Source organism: Jatropha curcas, chromosome 10 (assembly GCF_041381405.1).
Source record: "Jatropha curcas cultivar XTBG-Jc1 chromosome 10, XTBG_Jcur_1.0, whole genome shotgun sequence".
Taxonomy (NCBI): Eukaryota; Viridiplantae; Streptophyta; class Magnoliopsida; order Malpighiales; family Euphorbiaceae; genus Jatropha; species Jatropha curcas.
In genome coordinates, this window is record NC_143160.1 from 6,957,139 (window position 1) to 6,981,083 (window position 23,945).

General features: G+C 31.4%; 2 protein-coding genes across 2 annotated transcripts; both read right to left on the reverse strand.

Annotated features, from left to right (window-relative positions):
- Positions 1-2,340: 2,340 nt before the first annotated feature.
- On the reverse strand, positions 2,341-9,051 carry TRM4 (LONGIFOLIA protein). The gene is made up of 6 exons (XM_012225009.4): positions 8,908-9,051; positions 7,426-8,795; positions 6,703-6,773; positions 4,308-6,395; positions 4,080-4,230; positions 2,341-3,405 (listed from the first exon to the last, which is right to left on the reverse strand). Exons 2-6 carry the CDS (start codon positions 7,568-7,570, stop codon positions 2,570-2,572), a joined length of 3,291 nt encoding a protein of 1,096 aa, XP_012080399.1. The 5' UTR covers positions 7,571-8,795; positions 8,908-9,051; the 3' UTR covers positions 2,341-2,569.
- Positions 9,052-16,847: 7,796 nt separating this feature from the next.
- Positions 16,848-22,721, reverse strand: LOC105640643 (uncharacterized). The gene is made up of 7 exons (XM_012225010.4): positions 22,562-22,721; positions 20,618-21,898; positions 20,431-20,512; positions 20,216-20,282; positions 19,027-19,212; positions 18,867-18,927; positions 16,848-17,613 (listed from the first exon to the last, which is right to left on the reverse strand). The coding sequence occupies exons 2-7, from the start codon at positions 21,711-21,713 to the stop codon at positions 17,405-17,407; spliced, it is 1,701 nt and encodes a 566-aa protein (XP_012080400.1). The 5' UTR covers positions 21,714-21,898; positions 22,562-22,721; the 3' UTR covers positions 16,848-17,404.
- Between the last annotated feature and the right edge of the window lie 1,224 nt (positions 22,722-23,945).

Below are 23,945 nucleotides of genomic sequence, written 5' to 3' on the forward strand. Positions count from 1 at the left end.
TTGACTAGTTGAAAAATATAAAAATTGTGATTTCATGAATTGTACGCCTACAAATAATATCAATATTTTGCATATATAATATAAAAATCATAAAAATTGTTATTATTAATATGAAGAGAGGGATAATATATGTAAAGATCGCAAATTGATGAATACAATAGGTGCTTCATAAAATTTAATATTTTACAGAATTAAAATTATAAAATTTAAGTGTAAATTTATGTATTTAACTAATTAAATTTCGTGCTTTTAAACTTCACTATTCCTAGACTCTAAACCTAAGTCCTTAATTAAAATTCAATATTAATATAAAAAAACATTATTAGTTAGTGCCTATCAAGATTATTAACTCGAATCTTAAATTTTAAGTTCATAAGGAAAATTCATAACATTATCATATCAAAAAATTATATATATATATTTGGGTAGTCGCGAACATTTGGGAAGCGCGTGGCAAAGTGGCTGTCATCTTCACTAGGCGTGCTTTTCGATTGGTACTGCTGAGATTTATAGAATTTTGTGGTCCATGTATATATCACACACACATGCGCGCGTGGGTGTTTAATTTTGCTCATTATTTTTAAATTTATCACTAGTGCATAATAATATAGTTAGTTTTTAATTTGTGACACTAAAAATAATATTAAATGTTGAAATAAACCGGATCAACGAATTTCTTGCTTTGCCACTCTTAGAATCTATAAATTACTATTTCCGTCCAAAATAGATAGATCACTTTTTATTTTTCACATATATTAAAAAATATGGTTAAAAAATAATTTTATTCATATAACTTTCCTAGTATGCCCATCTTAAATAACATATGAATATTGAAATAATAACAAAGAATTAATGAGGATTATTGAAAATAAGATAAAATTTAATAAAGATATAGTAGACAATTCAAAGATTAACTATAGCGCAAAAAAGAAAAATAGACTATATTTTAAGATTAAAAAAAAAAAAGATGGACTATCTAGGAGGAGAAAGTGCATTGGTTCAAACTTAAAGGTTTTGCTCACCTTCAATCTTGTTTTTCAAATAAAAAAGTGAAATTAATGGTAGAAAGATAATTAATGTGCAATAAGGTCTTTTTTTTATTTATTTTTCTGCAAATTCTTTTGGTTGCATTGCATAGGTTGCCAATAAGATTGGTCCCTTTAAAATAATAAAAAAATTAAAGCGACCAATCTATAATATTATAAATTTATAATGTACTTCTTTTGAAATTTAATTTTTGCATAAATAGACCAGTTGAGGTTGTACTTTCTTTTCTTTGTTTTTTCCTTTTTTTTTTTTTTTTTTTTTTTGAAAGGACTTGAGGTTGTACTTAAAACCTTAAAACCTTAGTTTAATGTTTTTGAGCTATTTAAAAACCTTAAGTTTGGATGGACCATTTTTTAAAATTAATTTAAATTGGGTCAATCTGTTATTCTTTCTTCTAAATTAATCCCTTTGAACTTAATTGTTAAACAAATTGGCTTCCAAACCAAAAGAATTGGTCCTTCTTCCTTTTCACAATCTTTTTTATTATTATTACTAATCCTTTTTAATGGGAATTTTAATTTTTTTTTTTACTTGCAAAAATAATATACTATTTTAAAAAATGATAAAACTTGATTAAAGTTCATTTATTTTTGTCATTTTAAACAATTTTTTATGGCGAAGAAGGTTAACACCTAGAAGCCCCCGCGAGAATTAAACTCGCGAACTTTCACTTACGAAGCGAACGCACTACCACTATGCTACGGAGACTAGAGATAAATCAAATGAAAATTTTATTTGGATAAGAAAGTTTAAATAATTCCCTCCATTTTCATTCCATTTATGGGAATATACAATGAATCAAGTATCATTTCCTTGGGGACTAGAATAGAATCAGCCCCTTCGGCACATTTTCAGTTCAATTCCAGGTAATCAATAATTAACAAAAAGAAATCAAGGGTAGGAGACTTGATATCCTAATTCCATTAGAAATGAGGTAGGAAAAATTTATGAGTTGAGAGATATTATTCATGGTTATGTAGCTTATATCCAATGGATTTACATGATTAGTGAAAATGAATTGAATACAAAAATAATATTTGAGACCTAAACATTGCTTCATCTTTGATTTATCAGTTGAATAAAGCGTACAGTCCTTGTAAAATGGCAACTCAATTTGAGACCTTAACATTGCTTCTTCCATGTACATTGCTTCCTCTAGCAATGATAGATCAAATGCTCCTTGAAGTGTTAAACTTCACTTCTATTTTGGAAATTTGTAATTCTTTGAATGCATAACCAACAACTATAAACCAAAAACAAAGAAGCCTATATACCAATTCCAGATATTGCATATTAAACAAAAAAGTTATGCATATATTCATTCATTCACTCTTATGAATATGTATATTGTCAAAATCTGAGAAAATATTTTCTTTACATTTCAAAACGGAAATGCAGTTCTTACCCATAATTATTTTTCTTTAATATAAAAAATGTAAATCAGAATGATAGGGACAAAAAAAACAAACAAAAAAGGGTAAAATCAAGAATTAGGAGATGCTATTTTGCATATTACTACTAGCTACTTTGCAAATAGCTGCCTTCGCCTACCTGGTTTGGTGCGTGAACCAGCTGCTTCGCCAATCACAATTTCATCAACTAAATCCTTAAATATTGATCTCTCAACATCTAACACTAAACCAGAAACTTCATTATGAAAATCTGTCCAACTCTCTGACCGGCACATTACATCATCCCACAGAATGCTTTTGAGATCATCCTCCTCCTCGTCTAAGCTGCATAGAGACTTCTTGACTTGAAGCTGTTCAATCTCTGAACACAACTCTTTTAGCAGCTTTTGAGCACTGAGGGTCTTCTTTGCCAGTTTATCAGATTTCAACCATGGCTCAGGACAAGGCCCCAGGAGTGCCAACTTCTTCACAATCATTTCATTAACAGCATCAAATATGAGCTTGCGGTGAAACCTTTCGAGATTTGGCTTCAAGTAGAAGCTCTTTGCAGGGCTGCACTCTTCTTTTGAAAGTAAAGAACTGGCCTTGGTTTGCTCCAATACGAAAAATAACTCAGGGTTAATGGGGTGACCTGATGGATGGAGCTGAAATGTTGCCATGCTAGATCCAAGGTCTCTGAGTAGAAGACCGGAAGCTAATAAGATCTCAGAAATGTATCTGTGGTCTGGATTTGTGTTCTCACAAAGTGATGCAATGTAATCCGTACTGGCTTCATCGTGAGTGGAGTTTAATCGTCTAAGTTTCTGTACCAAGTTCTCAACATTTTGTAATTTCTGGCGACTGATCTCCGATGGAAGAGCAGAACTGACACTGTTGGATGAGAAGTTATCTGCAAGGTTCCACTGATTTTTACTGTGTTGTTCTTTGGAATCTTCAGCGCCATCACCTGTTACATAAGAGGATTTTCGATGAGATTTGATTGGTAATTGAGGACTCTATGATGAAAACAACAATGACAATGGATGACAATCGAAGTGTTAATTGTTGTTTGTCCTGTCTACTATCACTATTCACTAGTTGCTTTGCTGCCATATTTTCCATGTGTTATTTCTCATCCAGGTATATAGGCCCAATAAAAATCAAACGATGATGTGAACCACAAATCTCTCTCCTGATACAACTAATTCATCAAACTTATTCTAACAATTGAGTAGAATCACAAAGATGACAATTACTATACTTTCTTTTTCTCTTTCACTTCCTTTTTAATTGAATAGCTCTAGATAAATAATGTTTCTGATAAAATTTATATTAATATCAAGTGTAACTGCAAGTTCATTGTCTGCAATATCAGGAATGTACAAATCTTACTGCGTGAGATGAATAGCAACTTTAGGAATCTATGATCTGCATGATTTAACTTATTTCCATCTTATGAATGTCTTGCTAAGAATACAGGTACACATGCGATATGGACAAAAATTTTGGTTAGACAGGTAATTATCTATCAAATTTTGGCATATATAGGATGCATTCATTATAGTCTTCCAATGTTCAATTCTTTATAGTCTGAACTTGCCATGTAAAACTGAGAAAGTACTCTGGATAATAGAGCTTTACCTTTAGGGGCATTTGGTATCTGCTTTACTGGAGACAACGCATCATCTCTATACACTGAAGCATCCAGAACAGAGATGGGACTAGGCTGCTCTGGTGTGTCAACTGTAAGATCTGACAGTGTTCTGTCTTCTTCCAACCTTGAAGCTGGTTTCTGAGATAAGAAAAACAAAGTGTAAACATTTGTATTGTCAAAAAACATAGTGACTTGAGTAAGTTAAAACCATTTACTTTCTGTTCTGAGCTAGAGACCAAGTGACAGCCACCCTTCATAGATGGACTCTGGTCAGCATTGATCTCAGTTGAATATTCATTACTGGTAACTTCCACATCCGTTTTTAATTCAAAGACAACAGAGCTGTCGGACTGAAGAGAAATGTCGTCACCTTGGTGACTTGATTCAGTACTTATCTGGCTCAGTTGGTCATCATTTTGTGGAAATTTGTGAGATTTTAGTCTACTTTTCCCACCAGGGGAACCTGATTCAGTTGAGATTCTGTTGGCTTGCCTTCTAGGCCTGTTTGAATCAGATGGAGGCGTTGGTGGACGAGATCGCTTCTCAAACTCAAGCTTCTTCTGTTGCAGTCTTGGACTCACAGATCCTGAGATTTTTATTGAACTTGTGGTGCTTTCTTTTGGCAATAGTTGAGGTCTTGTTGAAGATTGAGTTGATTTATTCCTCACACTAGCTTTCTTATCATTGGAGTTGACAGCAGAACCCCGGTGACTGATTCTAGGAGATTGATCTTTAGCTTTTCTGCTGTTAGATGATCCATTTTTACCATCTGCATGTCCACTGCTTGGAATTCTATGAAGACCGTGAAGGCCATCTAGTGGAATTAATGAAGAAGAATGAATACCAGATCTCTCAGCCAGTTTGGCTGGTTTCATGATCACAATGGGGGATTCATAACTCCTCAGAGAATCTGAGCCTCTAGTTGTGGAAGCATTAACATAGTTGTTATGTTGGTTTCGTTGACTTAAGAACCTTGGCTTTTTCCGGGTGCTAGTACAGTTTGGTTCATACTCCCTCTGGGTCCCAGTGTTTGAACCTTGTTCTTCTTTTGTGGTCTCCAAGAGCCCCTTAGCCTGCATTGCTTCCAGAATCTGTTTAAGAGCTCGAAGATCCTTTCCAGATTGATTGAACTCAAGATCTTTCAATTTCTCAATCTCACTGTAAACTGTGGGAAAGGGGTTTGTTTCCTTGGCTGAAATTTTTGCAGATTTCTGAGAAGCTCGACTTCCTTCCGGCTGCTTCCATGGTGCTGGTTCAATTGGCAACCTTGAAATAGGTTTCATGATCAGATCTGGATTTTTCCACCTTGGTGATATTGGCTCTTTTGATAAGCTTCTTGGGGACTTAGGAATCCGAATTCGCCTGTTTACATCATTTGCTATGAGTGATGTTGAGAAGTCACCAAGTTCAACAGGTAAGCACTTGACTAGACCTGACTGACAAGAACTAGTTGATGCGGACTCTGGCAATGCTTCTAAACCCATCAACTTGGCTACTACATTAGAAGGCCGTTTCTGAGTTTCCACTGAATGTTGTAGATTATAAACTTTTTCATTTGAATTTCCACCATTTCTTAAATCTTTTGAAATGTGACTTGATCTTGAATCAGAGTTGTGAACCCGCAATGAAATTTCCTGACTATCTAATGAAAGTCTAGGCAGCTCTTTTAGCTTTAGTGTGGACTTAATGGTATCCCGTGACTCGAAAGATAAACGATTCATTTCTCTCCCATCATAAGAAAACCGAGGAGCATCTCTTGAAATTATACAAGAAGTCCCATCTTTTACATCATGCGATGATCTTGGCCGTTCTCTAGTTTCATTGTAATACCAAGGCGCTTCTCTAAGTTTAGCAAGAACTCTAAGGGACTCCTTGAGATCAACAGGAGAATTTTGCTTCCCCTTGTTCCCATTTCCATAAGATCCATCCACAGATTTTGAGAGATGTAATGGCCTTGGTGAGTCTTTATGCTTAATTGCATGTACATGGCCCATTGTTTCCTCTTTAGTTGGAGTTTTGACCGACAGACCTCTAGCTTCTCTATACATTGAGTCCTTGACAACATCTCGAAGATCGAGGGATTGCCGTCCTAAATGAGGAGAGGTACTAGGCTGGTTTAGAATAGCATCCCTTGAAGAAGTATCAGGGAAAATAATTCTGTCAAAAGAGGAAGCTTCTGGTTGAGCTGTTCTGCTACAATCTTGAGAGGACAAGGAGGATGAACAAGATGATGAGAAAGATGGTCTTGATGATTCCATAGAATTCCTCTGCTTCTCATTCAAATTCTTGTTAAAATTCATCTCCTGCAGTCAGAAGTTTACATAAGCTCCATACGTGCAAGATTGGCAAATATATTATAAATCAGGAGAAAGCATAGAGGTACATTTCGCTGCTCTTACGGGTAAAAAAAGAAATAGAAAAGAAGATACCATTTTGGGATACAGGCAAATTTCACGGTATTCAACAAAGATTGTCAATATACACAGGTAAGCATTGTTGACGAAGAAAAACTATGATAAGACAAGGTTGGCTGAACTAAGCCTTGTCTTTAGTATTTAGCAAATTTGTCAGGAAGAAGGAAGGAAGAAGATGAGAATTGAGAGTGCTTACAGCCTCCGTAGACCGATGGTAGACATTAAAAGATTCCCTTTCTGATATACCATTATTCAAGTGGGAATCACCTGCATTATTACAGAATCATTAGGACTTCAATAACTGTAAGAACCTTACATATTAACTAAAATAATAGCAACAACAAAGGCCAAATCATGATCAACAACTGGAATTACGAGTATGGAAAAAAACATGAAGATAAATAATGTATTTGACTATACATAAAATTAAACTGATGCAGCTAAATTTGGGTACAGAGAGAAATACTGATCAAGAAAAATATCAAGAAGCCAGAACCAGTTTTCATAAACAGGTATGTTGAATTTATAAACTTTAGCAAGAAATTTACCTGAAAAATAGTTGGAGACCATAACTTAAGGATCTATATATACACACATCCATAGGCATCTTAATCCATTCACATACAGCATGAAAACATAATGCATATTATTATGAGATTGCACATTAGAATCAAAATTGGGGAAATTGACAATGTTTAAAGGCACTTTTTATGAGAAATCAATCAGCTGCTTCCATCTTTCTATCTTTTCTTGGCACTAAAGGCCATTGAGTATACTTTCACAAGTAAATAAATAAAAATATCAAAATCAGACATACTCAATTCATCATGAATAAGAAAATCATATATATTAAATAAGGTAATTCATTAAATGAATAACATTTCTTGAAAAGTAAGCAAGATCCAGTCTTGAAAATAACCTGGAAGAAGCCTCCGATGGTTGATTCGCCTACCGGTGAGGACATGGTGACGATCAAAAAGCTGAAAAATCCCTGTCATGCATCCTATTTGCTTCTGCAAATCTGGATTATCATCTGCTAACGAATGTAAAAGTTTTGCTGCCATCTCCCCTTCCTCTCCTCAACCAATCCAATTGAATAGTTACACTTACTAATTATCCATCATCCATTATCTAAACCAAATGCTTACAACATTTCAAGCTCTAAGCAATTCTTTGGTACACATTTAAGAAATATTGGCATCAGACAGTTGACAGACTTTGCTTCACTCTTGAGTCACATCCACCATTGAACTCTTATCTTCTCCTGACAATTTCTTATCTTTTTATTCTTCACAGACCTGTTACGTTAATAAATATTCGAAGGGCAAACTCCTATTTTACCAACTCTAAGAACCAAAAGAAGAATAAAGCACTTTCCATATACATGAAACTCCAAAGTTAGCGTTTCCAAATAGAGAATTTTTCCTCCAAAAAATCAAAGAAGATGAGAAAAGTAAAATCTTTCTGCATAAATATATATATGGCTCCTTAAATATTTCTCTTAAAGCCCCACCGCGTTCCAGCTAATTTCCAGCTCAAAACATAAACTTTTAGGTACCCATCAACACCAAAAATATCAAGATTAGTCCTTTAGCTATCAAAATCACAATCTCACAAATGCTCCTCCTAAAACATAACTGCTCATTTCAGAATTTCCATTAAATCCCTCCAATTTGTCAAACTTTAGCGACAATCGAGAGAAAAATACAAGAAAAGGAACATACAAAGAACGAGAAAACTCAAATCAAATTTTAATCAGTACGTGAAACTGAAAGGATACCATATTGGGTTCTCAAAGGACAAAGAATTACTTTGTAATAGAACCAAAAGGAAAGAAAAGGCAGGGGACCAATTCCCAATACCAAAAAACTCAATATAATATGAACATAAAGTATGTAGCCATAGTTGAAAACATCATTACTCTCTCTGTATTTTCCTGTAAGAAACTAATACTACCAAAAAACAAAACTGTAATAAAAGAATCTCTCCAGATCCAAGAATAGATATATATTCATGGAATATATCTTCTTCTTTCTAGTCTTCCCTCAGATAACAAATGGAAAGACAGCCAGAAGTGATAGGAAGGTTTGTCATATAATCAACACGTATAAAACTACTCTGATTAAAGAACAAAGAGCTGGCAAACATTTTTTAAGACACACCACACACAAACAAGAAGAAAGAAAGAAAGAAAGAAAGAGGGAAAGAATGTGAAGGTGGGGCAGATGTCCTCTAGGCTTTATCTCACACATCCATGTGGGATGAGTATGTGGGTGGGTCTGGATTTGTCTGCATGGGCATGTGGTCTTGTCAGGAGAGTGAGTGAGAGAGAAGAGAAGTGAAGAGAAAGAGAAGTTAAAAAACAATAAAATGGAATAGAAATTCAATTCCTGTTATTTACCTGCAAAAGTTCCTAGTGCTTTTTCTTCAAACATTTGTCAGCTTCTGAATTCCAATTTCCACTAAATTCTCTTCATTGCCCTCTCTTTCACTTGGTTTCTTGACCATTTCCAAATCTTCAAAAAAAATTTAAAAAAGGAAACATTTTGTGGAAAGTTCAATCGTAGTTCCAAGATATTGCCATGACAGTTGTTTGACACTCATTAGAAACTATTTTAAGTACACAATTATTTTTTATTATTTTGCTATTAATTGATAATAATATTGTTGTGATTGGTAGCCACATAAAGAAAATAAGAGGGGACGAAGTTTGTTTCTAGATGAATAAGTGTTTGCAATTTACCTTTATTAAATGCCAACTTGCAAAGTGGGAGTGATTAAGACTTTAAAAGAGTTCATAAGTTCGAGCAAAAACAATGGAAATAATTGAAAAAAAAGTTTGGAAGAACTGGAAATACATCACCTATTTCATTGTTGTGTTGTATTTTTACAATTCTTTTTTGGTTTTTCAAGTTCATATGAGAAAATTAATGAGTTTTGGCCTTTTGGATAGAAATTGAAATATTATTTTTATTTTTATTTTTATTTTTTTTGAGAAACATAGAAGAGATGGGTTTTTTTTTATTATTATTATTAGGAGGTTGAATGATTAGGTATTTAATATTTTTAAGTGCTAATAAAATTATAAAATATAGACCTAGATTCGTATCTCATTCCCTAATACTAAAAAAAAAAAAAAATTATAAAATGGTATCAATATCTAAATGTTTTGAAAAATAAAACAAAAGGTCAACTGCATGCCTCTTTGGTTTTGTAATGTCATATCCTTGTAAAATGTCTTTCTTGAGGATTTTAAAAATAATTATGAATATAAATAATTTGTGAGTTTTACTATATTACACTGTCGAGTCAACTGAAGTAATTCATGAATAAATTTAAAAACAAAACTTAAAATTTTAATTTATTATTTGAGACTGTGAAATTATAATTAAATAATAAATAATGCTAATTTAAACTCATAATTAAATCAATCTGTATAAATTTCATTTTATACATAAAAGTTTCACTCTCATTGATATTTTACTCTCTTTTTTTTTCCCCTTTGCTTAAATTTTAATGAAAAATCTGTACCAACTACGCACCAATTTACGATAGCAGCGCAGAAATTGACTTATGTCACCATATCTCAATTTTAAATATATATATATATATATATATATATATATATATATATATATATTTCTTTATTTATAATGTAGGACCATGTGCATGAAACCTCCCTGCACTCGCTTTTTTATAATTGGAAGAAAGCGAATGGTATTTTGCTTTGTTTTATATTTTTTTTAAACAAATATTAATTTCACATTAGAATCTATACCTCTGTAAATATATATAATCCTGAACAAAAAAATAAGTTCAAAGTGCTCTGCGTTCAGGATTCTTATTTATCTTTTTCTACAAAATTTTGCTTATTTTAAATTTTATTTTATTTTACTATAATTTAATTTGTTTACAAATTATCTACAGTAAAATAATATATGTTTTAAATTTAAAAGATTATATTTAAATGAAGAGCCCTATCCTATCCTATCTTTTTTTTTTTTTTTTTAATTTTTTATAATCTCTTTATAATAATCTTCTTTCTCTATTCGGTATTTGCGTGTTGGTGTGCATGGCCTAAGCTTTCTCAGCTCTTGAGAGTTTTCAAGGAGCAGGGTTTGATATTGGCTGCTCTTCTGGGTTTGGCTGCTCTTCTGGGTTTGTTTGCTATTGATATTGGCTGCTCTTTTGGGTTTGTTTGCTATGGCTTAGACTTCCATAACTACGTTGTGGCCGTGGAAGGTATAGATTTCAGTTTATTTATTTCTTTTTTCTTTTTTTTTTTTTAAGCATTGGGGAAATGGATTTGAATTTTGCTTTTAGTGAATATTTTCTATGAATTTGTATATTATTGTATATGATGACTTCTCACAGATAAAGAGAACAATGGGTTTAAGACGTGTACGGTATACACATTATGTGGAAAAGCTAAAGCACCGGCTATTTCCACAAACAACATTGGTCATTTTCACACTGTTGATTGAGGTAATTTAGTATTTTGGTTGATGCTGTGCAGTAACATGGATGATAGTTTTGCGGGTTTGAGATTATTCTATCATTTTGAGAAAGGAGAAAAAAGAGAATGAAATCAGTGTAATATAGGTTACAATTAACCTGCAACATGCCATTATTTGATAGATGTACAATGAAGGAAGGATGAAGACTGTATAACTATTGTGTTGGAGGCTTCGAGCATATAATTTTTTTTTTTTTTTTTTTTGGTAAGATATAATTTTTATTATTTCATATATAGAGAATTGATTCTTTGACCTATATTTAATTGATTATTAATTTTAGAGTATTCATAAGTTCATAAATAATTTATAAATAATATTTATTTATATTGAATTATTTGGAAATCTAAAACTTTATCTATATGGACTTATCTATAACAAGATATAATGTTTAAATTTTTGAATTATAAACTTTAACTAAAGCTAGACATGGTTAACTGAATTTTATTTCATATAAATTTAAAGTATCACAATTTTTATTACAAAATAACTTAATGTAATAATCTGTGAAAAAAAAAATCTTTTAATAATATATTAAATGTAATTTATAAAATACAATATATAGCAATAAAAAAATGAATTTTTAATATATATTTATAAATTATAAACTATCAAAACAATCTGTGCAAAGTGCTGGTTTCACTTAGTTATAAAATATAATTCAAACTCATTCACGAATTGTGGCTTAGTTAATAAAGCAGGCTGAACATATGAGAAAAGCTTTCGGTTCCAATCCCCACTAAACGCACCTACAGAGAGGGGCGATGAGTCTTAATTGTAATTAAGCTCTGAGCCGGATTAGGCGATTCTTAATAATAGGGTTCGAATACTGGTGATTTACACAAAAAAAAAAAAATGATTCAAACTCAACTCAAATCTTGAAATGCGAATCGAAAATCCTAATTAAACTAAAACCAAAAGAGAGATGCATATGTATCCAAATCTCTTTCTCTATCAAAACCTACCTAAAAGCTCTCTTTTCTTCTTTGATGGGCAACCACTGATGGTGGTCACTTCTTTGCTTTTTTGGTTTGTTTTTGCAAATAATCTTCATATCTGTATATAGATCTGAGTTATTATCGCCCAAATATTGAGATTTCTTGTTGCCCATATATTGAGATCTTGTTCTCATATCTAAGTTATTGTCATCACCATTATAGTAATTTTGTCTAGTTAGTGTCTTATATTATTTGGATAGTTATACAGAAAGAAGTGAAGATATCCTCTTCAATGAACTTGAAGGTAGTTAGATCGGATGATGAGAAACTTCTCAAGAGGTCATCCATCATAGGATTTCCATTAAGCGAGCACACTTAATCTTGGAGTTCTTCCAACTCTCCAAGCCATTCCATCAAAAGACACATCTGATGATTAGTTTCCCCTTTTCGATATATAATCCGATTCATTCCTGTATCCCGCATTCCACTACTCATAACTAGCTTGTCATCTTAGAATTTAACCAAGAGTTTTTCTCTACCCGCCCTCTCAGTATCGTTTTTCCGAATCGGGATGTCACAATAAATCTCTGTTCTTGTGTCGCTCGAATTTATAAACTTTTTTTTACTCCTTTTGTCCCATATATATGTAGGTTTAGTTTGACTTTCACATAAATTAAGAAAAATTAGTCAATATAGTTGAATAATATTTTTTTAAAATTATTTTTCCAAGTACTCCTTTATAATATTAAATAATGGATACCAATCAAGAATATTTAAAAAAAAAACAATAAGTGATCATTTAAAAAAGAAAATAGAACCACATTTTGAAACAAACGAAAAATAAAAGTGAGTCCATATACATGAGACCAAAGGAGTATAAAATATAAAATCAATATATCTATTTTGGGGTGATTTTAAATTAGAGTTGCGGTGGAGAGCTTGAATACGGATCCTATTTGATTTCTAATAACATAACCTTCGGATTCGGGCTAGGATCTTCGGCGAAGAGCCAAAAAATATTGAAAAAAATTATCTTGTTATAATATCAAGATTCTAGTTATTAGACTAAAATCATATTAGCTAATTATTTTATTATAAAAAATTATATAATTTAGTTAAATTAATAAGATAATGTATAATAAGTACAATAAGGTATGAACAAAAACCAACAAACAAACATGGAGGCCACCATTAATTGCTCATACCATTTAATTAACATTTAAGACCTTTTTTAAAGTTTTGTCATTTCTATTAATGATGACCTTAAATTCTGGCGTTGACTATTCACTTCCATCGTACATATGACATTGTAATAAATTTTTTTCTGAAGGGCATTTTGGTAAAATTGAGTACTTAATTAGTCCCTAGTTTAATTAAATTTTCCTTATAATAATAATAATAATAATAATAATAATATATGTTCAAATGGCAAGAACATGAATAATAAAACACCACCATATGATACTTATAATATTTAATTAACCCCTAAATATTAATATGAGAATGTTTGCTTAGGATAACTTTTAACTTCACAATCTATTTTAACCCTAAATATTGTAAAGCACATGTGATTAGTGTCAAACATATTAATTATGCCCGAGCCGGTTTATATATTTTGAGTTAATAATTATATTTATATACCCTTCATAAAATAGTGATAAGAATCATGAAATTATGAAATCATGTAATCGTGCAATCGCGAAATTATAAATCGACTTTAATCTTTTTCAAACTAACTCGATGCGATTCTGATCCGATTTTACTTAAGATTCGATTTTAATAATTATGGTTCTATAATCTTAACTAATAAAATCATACAAATCATACAAATTAATTTGCAATTTTGACAACTGTACCTATAAACTCAAGTATAAATAAATATTTTCTATTTTTCACTAAAGCCAAATCAATTGACATGCTACCTAAAATGTTAATTAATTATGTAGCATTCTAGTATAATTTCCATTAATGAGAAGGAGAAATTGCAAAAGTAATGTTATTTGTTAGCAATTGACAATTGAGAGAGAGAGAGAGAGAGTAGTTTTGTGGAGCAAAATAGTTTGTGTAAAATCCATAAATTGGAGATCCACATGTACAAATTTGTCATATAGTATTTCTTACGTTATGGGGAAGTGAAAGTGATTGTAATTGATGGCTTTGGACACCAACATGAAAATTGTCAGCAAGTCATCTCTTTATAACCTTTGTGTTTCATACAATTGTTGTTTTATCAAAATATATATATCTACATACTAATTTTGCGAGTGATTAAGTGGTATCATCAATTAATTTTGTTGCTATTTTCTTTTCTTTTTTTTTTAATTATTCTGATTCCAATTAGAATTATGCTAAATCTTTCGGTTATGGAAACAATTCCATGACTTGGAATATGTGAATTCTTCTCTTTATTATCATTTAAAATAGAAAATATATATGAACAAAAAAATCAATATCAAAATTAAAATTCTTATCATCAACTAGAGTAAACACTCTTTACTCGAAAAAATAAAAATAAAATATATATAAAAAAAATTATATTTTCAAATAATTCTATCAATACTCTAATAAATAAATGATCTATCTAGCTCGTTGCATCGCATGCTGCTCTTTTATAAGACCGACTATCAATGATCCAAAATTAGAGAGGCTGTGTTCTTGTGAAACTTTAAGCTAATTGAAGTATCATGGTTTTTCGACAACTTATAGAGTTAGATTGTGACTTGATTAATTAATGCTTTACGGCCTGATATGTTGGATTTATCGTATTTTGATTTAGTGGTTCTGGATTATAAAACTCAACTATCTAAGTTAAAGGTAATTTTTTTTTTCATTTGTTAAGAAATCAGTGAATCGAACCGTTCATATAATTGTCAAGACATCTGCTTTTGTATCTAATTTCCAATGAAGATATGTCTTCATTCTTTATTGTATTCCAATAATGTGAGCTAGAGTTATGGTTTTCCTTTTAAAAAAAAAAATTAGATGAATGTATGCTTGCATATGAACTTGAAAAGGTAGCTAAAGCATAACTATGTAAAAAGGAAATGTAAAAGTGATGATAACTATGTATTGTGACAATGAAGAATTGGATTGAATAAAGGTATTGCACCTCACCCACATGTATAAAAGTGAAAGATCCTACATCATGTGCTATGCTTCAACTCTAATAGGAAAACACCAACTAACCAATCTCAATCATTCTAATCCATGTTTCAAGGAACCATTACTCATTCTTCTCTTTGATTGGCACATCATGCCATTCTAATTGCCATGTATCAAATATATACTTGCTAACCCCATCAAAAATCAAAATATGTGCATTGACACATCAACAAGAGAGGAGAATTATAACCAACAAAATGGTGGGATCAAACCAAACAATTCTATCCACTCAATAATATAAAAAGTGATTATTATGATTAGATAAGGAGAGAACAAATCCCCATGGTTCCCAAAAAGGCATGCTTGAGATATTAAGTCAACATGAAACAAATTAGATTTTCATGTTGGAGCCTAACTCAACTAGGGTTTCCATTTGGGTCCCTCATTACTAATTATTGCTTCTTTTTATCTCCTTTTTGCTCAACTATGACTAGAAGATTCAAGATTTCATGAGTTTTGTACTTGGGTTGCATAAGAGAAATCACACTTTAGTTCAAAATTAAAACCTACAGTAAATTTTTGTTCTTTGTATTTTAAATAATCTTTCAATGCATTGTGGCAATTTGGTATTTTATGGAATGTTACAGAAAAAAAAAAATGAAATAAACACATCTTTAAAAGAATATGAAATAGTGCATTGTATGATTCAAAGTACACCTTTTAGAGGGGTAAGTGGTAGCATGTGTTAGTGAATTAAAAGGCTTTAGGGCAAGCCAAGTCATGCAAGAGAGTTGCCAGGTCATTGGAATCTAACCACATCTATAGCACATGACAAATATTAAAATTACTAATTGCTAAATTAAAGAGAGACCAACCATTTCATTAGTGAATTGCGTTAGTTGAAGAACTTAAATTAAGATATTAGAATTCAGGATGATAATTTTTTTTCCTTTTTGGAATTTATGGGCTTTTCCAGCTGGCTAATGGGCCCAATTCAAAGATAGGGGACCATTTGGTAGTTAATGATGTGGACCCAACAAACTTGTGTTCTAAACAGCAAAGCATGGTCAATCATAACTGCCCTCTAAGATAGGTTGCCACATGGGACCTTGAATAAATTATTTGCTTCTGCTCCCTTGTATTTATATATACATATATACATACACGCACATGAGATTTTCTTCAACAATATTAGGGTTCCTAAACATGGTGGTTGGTTCACAGTAACCAAAATTATGAGTGGTCAACTACCTGCATTAAGAAGAAGAAGAAGAAGAAGAAGATGGTGACAGTGACGAGTAAGACAATATACTTATCTTACATCGTATCCATCCAATAAATTTAAAAACGATAATGGCCCTGAATAAAAGTGTAAATTTCTCTAAAAAAAAGGGGTGATTTTCTAAATAATAATAAATTATTAACTGGATGTATGGACAAATAAGTATTTGTCATTCCATTGCTGGCATGGGTAGAACTTCATTGTAAATTAACCATGGATATTTCAACATAAATATGGAAAACATGCAACTCTGTGGGCAGAAATTTAATTATAAAAAATGTTTATAGCAAACTGAACATGTAGTTTTTTGATAAAGTATTAAATCTTATAATAAAGGACATTTAACATTATATACCTACCTTCTGCTTGGCATAAGGATTTACTTATAAATAAATATTGTTTACTATCTAAATTATAGAATTTATTTATAAACAATATTTTAATTTGATTAGTATTTTAAAAATAAAATGAGCATTTTCATGTGTACCAAATATGAATCATAAAATCGAAAAAATAAAATTTGCAGACTTTATTTAAATCATAAAGTGCCTCAAGAGTTCATGTAGTATCTTCTCTCTATCATCCATAGCAAACTGGCTTTAAGCTTTGAGCAATTAATCAAAAGATTAACTAATTCTTTCACCGCACCAACCGCAATTTTTGTATCGGCAAAAAAAAGTAAAGAAATAACAGAAATAAGTTACAGAAGTGATATGTTCAAGACTGTTATTCTAATTCTAACACTTTGAGACTAGTAATAATAAAACCAATCTCCATATAAAACTGTCCGCTTGACAGTTTAAATAATTTAATTTCTGTGGGACAGAGACAGGAACAAAAATGTGGCTCACGTCAAGGTTGAAGAGAACCTGGACTACAGTAGCGTTAAAATAAGCAAGCTAAGGAGGCTTTCCATGCAGCTGAACCAACTAAATATAGGAAGCACCAGCATTCTGCAAAATCAATATGGTACTTAGGAGCAGCAGCTTGAACTATATTAGGTCAAAAAAAAAAAAAAGGAAACAATTATGTAGGTGAGCATTTCACGGATCATTCGAAGTCTCAAGTCAATTGCTGCTGCTCCATGCCAGAAATACTTGCAACATCTTGTTTTTTGCTTGAAGTACCACTTAAAATTTTCTGATAGAAACCCCAAAAGGGGTTTGCCTCTGTAATGGCTGGTTGACCAAAAGGATTTTGTGCAACAAATTCTTGAACATTTTGAGCCTCTGCTAATTTTTCGAGATATAATCGAAGGTTACCTCCAGGTCCTGTTTAGAGTGTAATTAAAAAGAAAAAAAGAACAGCAGTTACACTATTAGATTTAGAACTGGGGCATCTTTTCTCATCACAATATGCAAAATTGGAATCATTTGGATAAATAGAACAGCAAAATGGTAATCTCCACAACAAGACAGCACCAGATCATAATTGACCATAAGCAAAAACTACCAGCTTAGAACTAGCAGCTAAAATACAACAAAAGCACAGGCAATCAGATACTAGTTACGGAATAATGTGTGCATGCAAAGCTTGGTGAATATTTTTTAATTTAAACAATGCTTAAGAGTCAATTTGGTTTAACTGTTGGTGCTAGCTAATAGCTGGTAACAAATGTTTATAGCAGATAGTTGATAATTGTCAGTTAATGAAAACATGTTATGGGGTAATATTTTACCAATGGTTTCTGTTAAAATATAAAATAACCATTAAAGCATAATAATTTTTATATATTATTATGTGTGTGTGTATATATACACATTATTTAAAGGTAAAAATATTGTTTTCTATTTTAACATGTTACATAAATAAACAGAGTATTAAATTAAATCTTTTATACTAATTTAGTTATTTATTATTCTTAAATAAATATAGATAAGATGACATGAAAATATTAATTTGAAAAAAAAAACATAATTATTAATAATAATTTTTTTTATAAGGTTAATAACATTCATAAATACAAATTAACTAGCAGCTTATAGGAAAAAATTTCAAAATGTAGATGATATAATTAATAGTTAATTAGAACTTCCATCATTTATCAACTACTAATTAAAATTCTTACCAAACATTTTTAGCTGTCAGCTGAATCAATCATCCCCTCAAGTAATTAAAAATTCTCAAGAAATAAAAGGATAATAATTGCTTGATTATAATGGTAAAAATTGGAATTTCAGTCATTTGACACCTAGAACCTATCCAGCTAACATAGCTGGAACAAACTAGTTTGTGATTCACATTATGGTTTTATAGATATCCAAAAACGTGGAACTTCTCCAACCTAATGAATAAACATCAGCCCAATCAAAGTTCAAGTTCCACCTAGTACCAACAATTAAAAGCATACCAGCAAACTGTGGCAAAAGAAAATTACCTATGAGCTTAGTCTCTGAACTAGCACATATAGGTTAGATAATAATGTCTCACAGCAACCTAGGTTTGTTTTGCATCTTAAATTTGCCAAAAAAAAAAAAAAAAAAAAAAAAAAAAAAATCCTGCATCTATATTGAGAGTGTCTCACCTAATGAGGAATCTTTGGAATTCTTGTACTTGTATGAATAGGGAAATATAGCTGTGTTGGCCTATGAAAATTTGGCATAACAGGAAAAAAAGATAGCATCAAAATAGCGTCCAATAATTAAATCAGTCAATATATCACAAACGAGAGAGAAGAAACATACTGGATTGCTCAAAGCTTTGTATGGTGAATCATCTAACAATAATGTATTAGATTGATCATAGACTCCCTTATTCCATGGAAGATCAGGCTCAAGTTTATCCCATAATTTCTTTAATTCTTTCAAAACCAGAGGTTTGTGTGAATTCTCAAGAGTGTTGAATCCTGTATCAGTACAATGAGATTGATCCTGTAAAAAAACAATCATAATAAAATCAAAACAACAGGCACAAAATAACTATATAACAGCAATTCACAGCTAAGAGACATGATGGACTTGGAGCACCCAACAGTACTTCAAATGTTCCATAAACTTCCATCAATACAAAGATACAATATATACTCAATCCCAAAGTCACTGTAAGTCAACATCATGTCAAAGTTTTTCACACCTAACCTTTCAGAAATTTTAACTTTTAAATTCCTTTAGATGCTTAAACTTAAATATTACTCTGGTTTCAAATTGTCTAAGGTAATTCACGACAAGATGCCAAAGTAATGAGGAAAGCTGTCACATGCCAAGAGAAGCATCAACAATGATGCCACAAAGACAGTAGCTCCAACTATCAGAACCAGGCATTAAGCATTTTATGCAGACTGTAACAACTTTTATGAAGGCTTGAAACAGTCATGTTTCCATTTGGCAGAAGTTCATAAACTTTGTATAAAACAGTACAAACTTCTACTCCTTAAAATGATGCTGAATCTTCAGTCATCCTTCACACATCAACACTAGACACTATTATTCAATTTAAACAGCAAATTCAAACAAACAAAATAATATTTAAGAATCGATCCAATTTGGCGTTCAATTAGTTAAGAAACAGAATCAAACCAATAAACATTTTTCATTAATAATACAAATATCAACTTATATATATATATATATATATATATATACACACATATATAGAGAGAGAGAGAGAGTATTTGGCTTTAGGTTCCCATATTAAGTTTAAGCCCAATGAAATTATGCAAACTAAATTCACCAAACAGAACCATTATATTTCAATTTAGTTTGGTTCAGTCTCTTATCGTAGAAAAGATAACAGTTATCTTGAAAAATTATATCTCCAACCAGGACGAAATTAAACTATGCAAATCCCTAATCAATTGTTTTCTAACAAAAATATTATTGGTCTTAGAATGATGCATCCAAAAAACAGAGCATGTTTCGATCACAACATACTTACCCAACAAAAAAGCAACTTATGTCTAGAATCTCCCAAGAGAAAATCAACCACCATGCGCACGTTTTTCCTATAATTGGCACGCATATGGTTAGGGCAATGAGGAAAATAAAAAAATGGTAATTTTTGTCAATGAATATAAGGAACAATATTTGCTGAAGATGAAAAACTATTAAGAAACATGAAAATGTCAGATTGCTATGTGGGTAGGACAATACTTGGTTCTTGATGACCAAACACCAACATTGAATTTCTCAAAGCAAAACTGCAGAAAATCATCGCAGAAGGGCCTTTTGAAAACTGAAAAACACATAGGAACACTGAAGTTAGGCTTCAGCTATTAAGTAGGAAATGGAAACATGGATAATCTAACTATAAAGACAACTTATGCATATCAATTTTCACCTGATTTCCCGGATATTATGATGTCAGCCTTGTATGAATCATAACAATATGGAACAATATCAGCTAGAAGTCCATTAACATCAAGGATGAGAAGTTTTTTATCAGCACATCCAGCTTGGGGTCCTTTTATTGAAGAGGCTGATGCTTTTGAAAGATTTTCCTCCTTAATAGGAACATCTATATCAGAATCCCTCTTTGCTTCAATTATATTTTTGCTTTCTAGTAACAAAAAGTCACCACTTGAACAGTAAGAGGAAGTCTTCTCTGTCAAAGCATTTTCCAAAACAGTAACTGAAGCAGCGGGCTCCCCAGCCTGTATTCTTTCTAACCTGTTCTCTGAAAGTTCAAATGAATGCACTTCATTTAAATCTGATGAAGTTTGTGTAGCCACCTTGACCGATTCCACATTTTCTCGAGTCTCAGGAGACACCCTTCTTTTCACGCAATCAATTTCCAGTTGTGCCTTCATTTCATAGTCTACCAAACCAGTGCCAGCCTCATCATTGTTGTCCAATTTATTCAACATACTTGTATTTGGACTTCTAGGGGAATCACTTCGCTCTTCCTCTACGACAAGACTCTGAGATTTATCATTAATGACAGTGCCATTAAGCTTCCGCTTCTTTCTTTTTCGCTTCCTATGTGACTGGCTCAATTCTGAAGGTAGGACTGTCTCCAGATCAGTATTAATATCAATAACATCTTCCCTTGTATTAGTATCAACTATAGATTCATGAGATGAACTTTTTCCAGTAGAATCATTCTTTATTGGAGAAGGGTCCTCCTGACAGTCTATCTGGGAATCCTGCTTAATTTTTGACTTTTTCTTTCTCTTCTTATTTTTCTTTTTGTTTGTTTGTGAACAATTTGACTCCAAATTACATTGCGAGTCCAAAACATCTGACTCTAGAATATTGTTGATTGGAGGATCTAAACTTGTATATCTTTCTAAGGATGCATTTCTCACTAAATACGATTTACTAGTAGAATCATGAATTATAACATTAACCTTATTCAATGGATCATGTACCTCACTTCTGTTCTTTCTCTTCTTCTTATCCTTACATGATATGATGTCCAACGTACATGATGCCATCTCTTGCTGATGTAACCAGAAGTAAAATCTAATTAAAAAAGTCACAAAAACCTCAGCATCTCACTCAGGACACTTCCTTTTATTCTTCAATTTTCATCAGGCAAAACCAAGAATAGCTTTCCTTTCCTCTTCCAAGCAAGTTATATAATCTTTTAGCGACTGATGAATGTTTTCTAGCTACTGACCTGCAATTGTTGATAAAAATTATTTAGAAGTCATCAAGCCGCAACTAACAGAAAAACAATATTGCAATTCCACATACTAGTAATTCAGGAGTAAAAGAAATGATAACTAACAGAAACTTGAGAATATTTCCCAACCATAGATTAGTGCTTTCCGGAAGTTCCAATGTAAAGAAAACTAAAGCATAAGAATATTCCCAATCATCTACTGAGCAAGGGGTTCACTAACATCAAGCAACTGTAATTCCACATTTCAGAAGATACACATTCAATGAACAATAGTAATAAAAATATTTAAAAGAAAAAAGAAACATTATACAACTAATTCACGCTTAATAATCCAATAATCACTATAACATTCAAAACTTAGTTACAAAACTCTACTAACTTCTCAAGCACTACAAACTTCCAAGAAACCACCTAAATAGGTTTGGTTCTAATCTCAACAGCGAAAACAAAACTAAAAAAATCATGAAAAAAAAAAAATTTAGGCAATTTAAAAGAGTAATAACAATAATGCTTATTAAAATGGAACAAATCAGAACAAAAAATGCGAAACAGCAAGTTGCATCTTATCTAAATGTTCTATCACAGAAACAGAGTACGGACGAAAGTGAAATTAAAAAAAAAAAAAGTTGCTGCTGATTGAAGAATTTGTGGACTCACCGTAGAAAGAAATCCAGCCACCGGAAGTGAATTTGGAAGAGAAGAGAGAGGAACTAGCGGTTTTTCTTTTTTTTTTTTTTTTTTTTTTTTTCCAGATATATGAAGCAGCAGCGACTTTCTGCACACGAGAGAATAGGAAGCGAGAGACAGAAGTTTTAGTTTTGGGATATTTAATGTGTTGGTGCTCCTGATTTGTACTAAATTAATGAATCGTCGTTTTCGGGTTTACAACAGTAGAAAAACTCGGTAATTTCCTGTAAAAGGGCAAAAGGTAAATAATTATTCACTTATTGTTAGATTATATCTTGTGTTCTCTTCTTTTATATATATTGATTACTCTATGAAATTTAATTTTATTAAACTATTTAATAGTTCACCCAAAAAGTATTTTTACCATTAAATAAGATATAATTTGATTAATTTTCTAATTGATGTGAATAGTAGAAAATTTCGTATTTTTTATTACAATACTATATAATATTTCTTATACTCAAACCCTATTTTAATGTAATATTTCTGACTCGAACGAGAAATTTGACTCAAACCCATCAAACTTAAGCGATTCATGACCCATTTGAACTCTTGTGAAATATGAAATTAATCAAACTCATTTGACATGTAAAATTAAGAGTTAGTTGTGGGTTTTAAATTATCCCAGTTATATATACTATAAGTAAAAATAAAATATACTTTTAATTGTTTTAATTTTTTTTTCTTCACACTAATTTTATATTATATTATATTATATTTTTGAATCTCTCATATATTTAAGAATATTTTAAGAATGAGATATAATTTATGTATCACCATGTTGAAGGACAGATTTACTACTAAAATAAGTAAAAATAATGAGTAGGAGCACACTCCTGTAGTGATAACTAGAGTGCGAAATGGAGCAACACAACATTCCCATTTAAATTCAGCTTATTAAAAAAAATTACAAGAAATATTCTATGGTCAAAACGAAATAATAAAATGCATTTTTATTAGCTGGGTACAAACCCTTTTTTTTTTTTTTTTAACCTTGGTTAATTAAGCTGCTCCGAACTTCATCATCCTGAAGACAACTCTAATTTATTAGGAGAGTCGGAAATGGGGAAAAAGATACTAGAAAAACAATATAAAGCAAGTTTTATAACAACCAAAAACTTCACAGCTAGAAATAGTCTAGGAACAATATCACTGAGGAAGAAGAGCAGCAGATGGCAGAGAGAAGCATTTTAGATCCAAAAAGCAGAAATCTTTTACCAGTACTACCAATTTGAGAAGAACAAATACCCAGGTAGTAATACAAATATGGACTGGCACTAACCAGCATCAATCTTGATATCACATTGGCATCGACAATCAAAAACAAGAATCCATCCTTGACCTGGTTCTGATC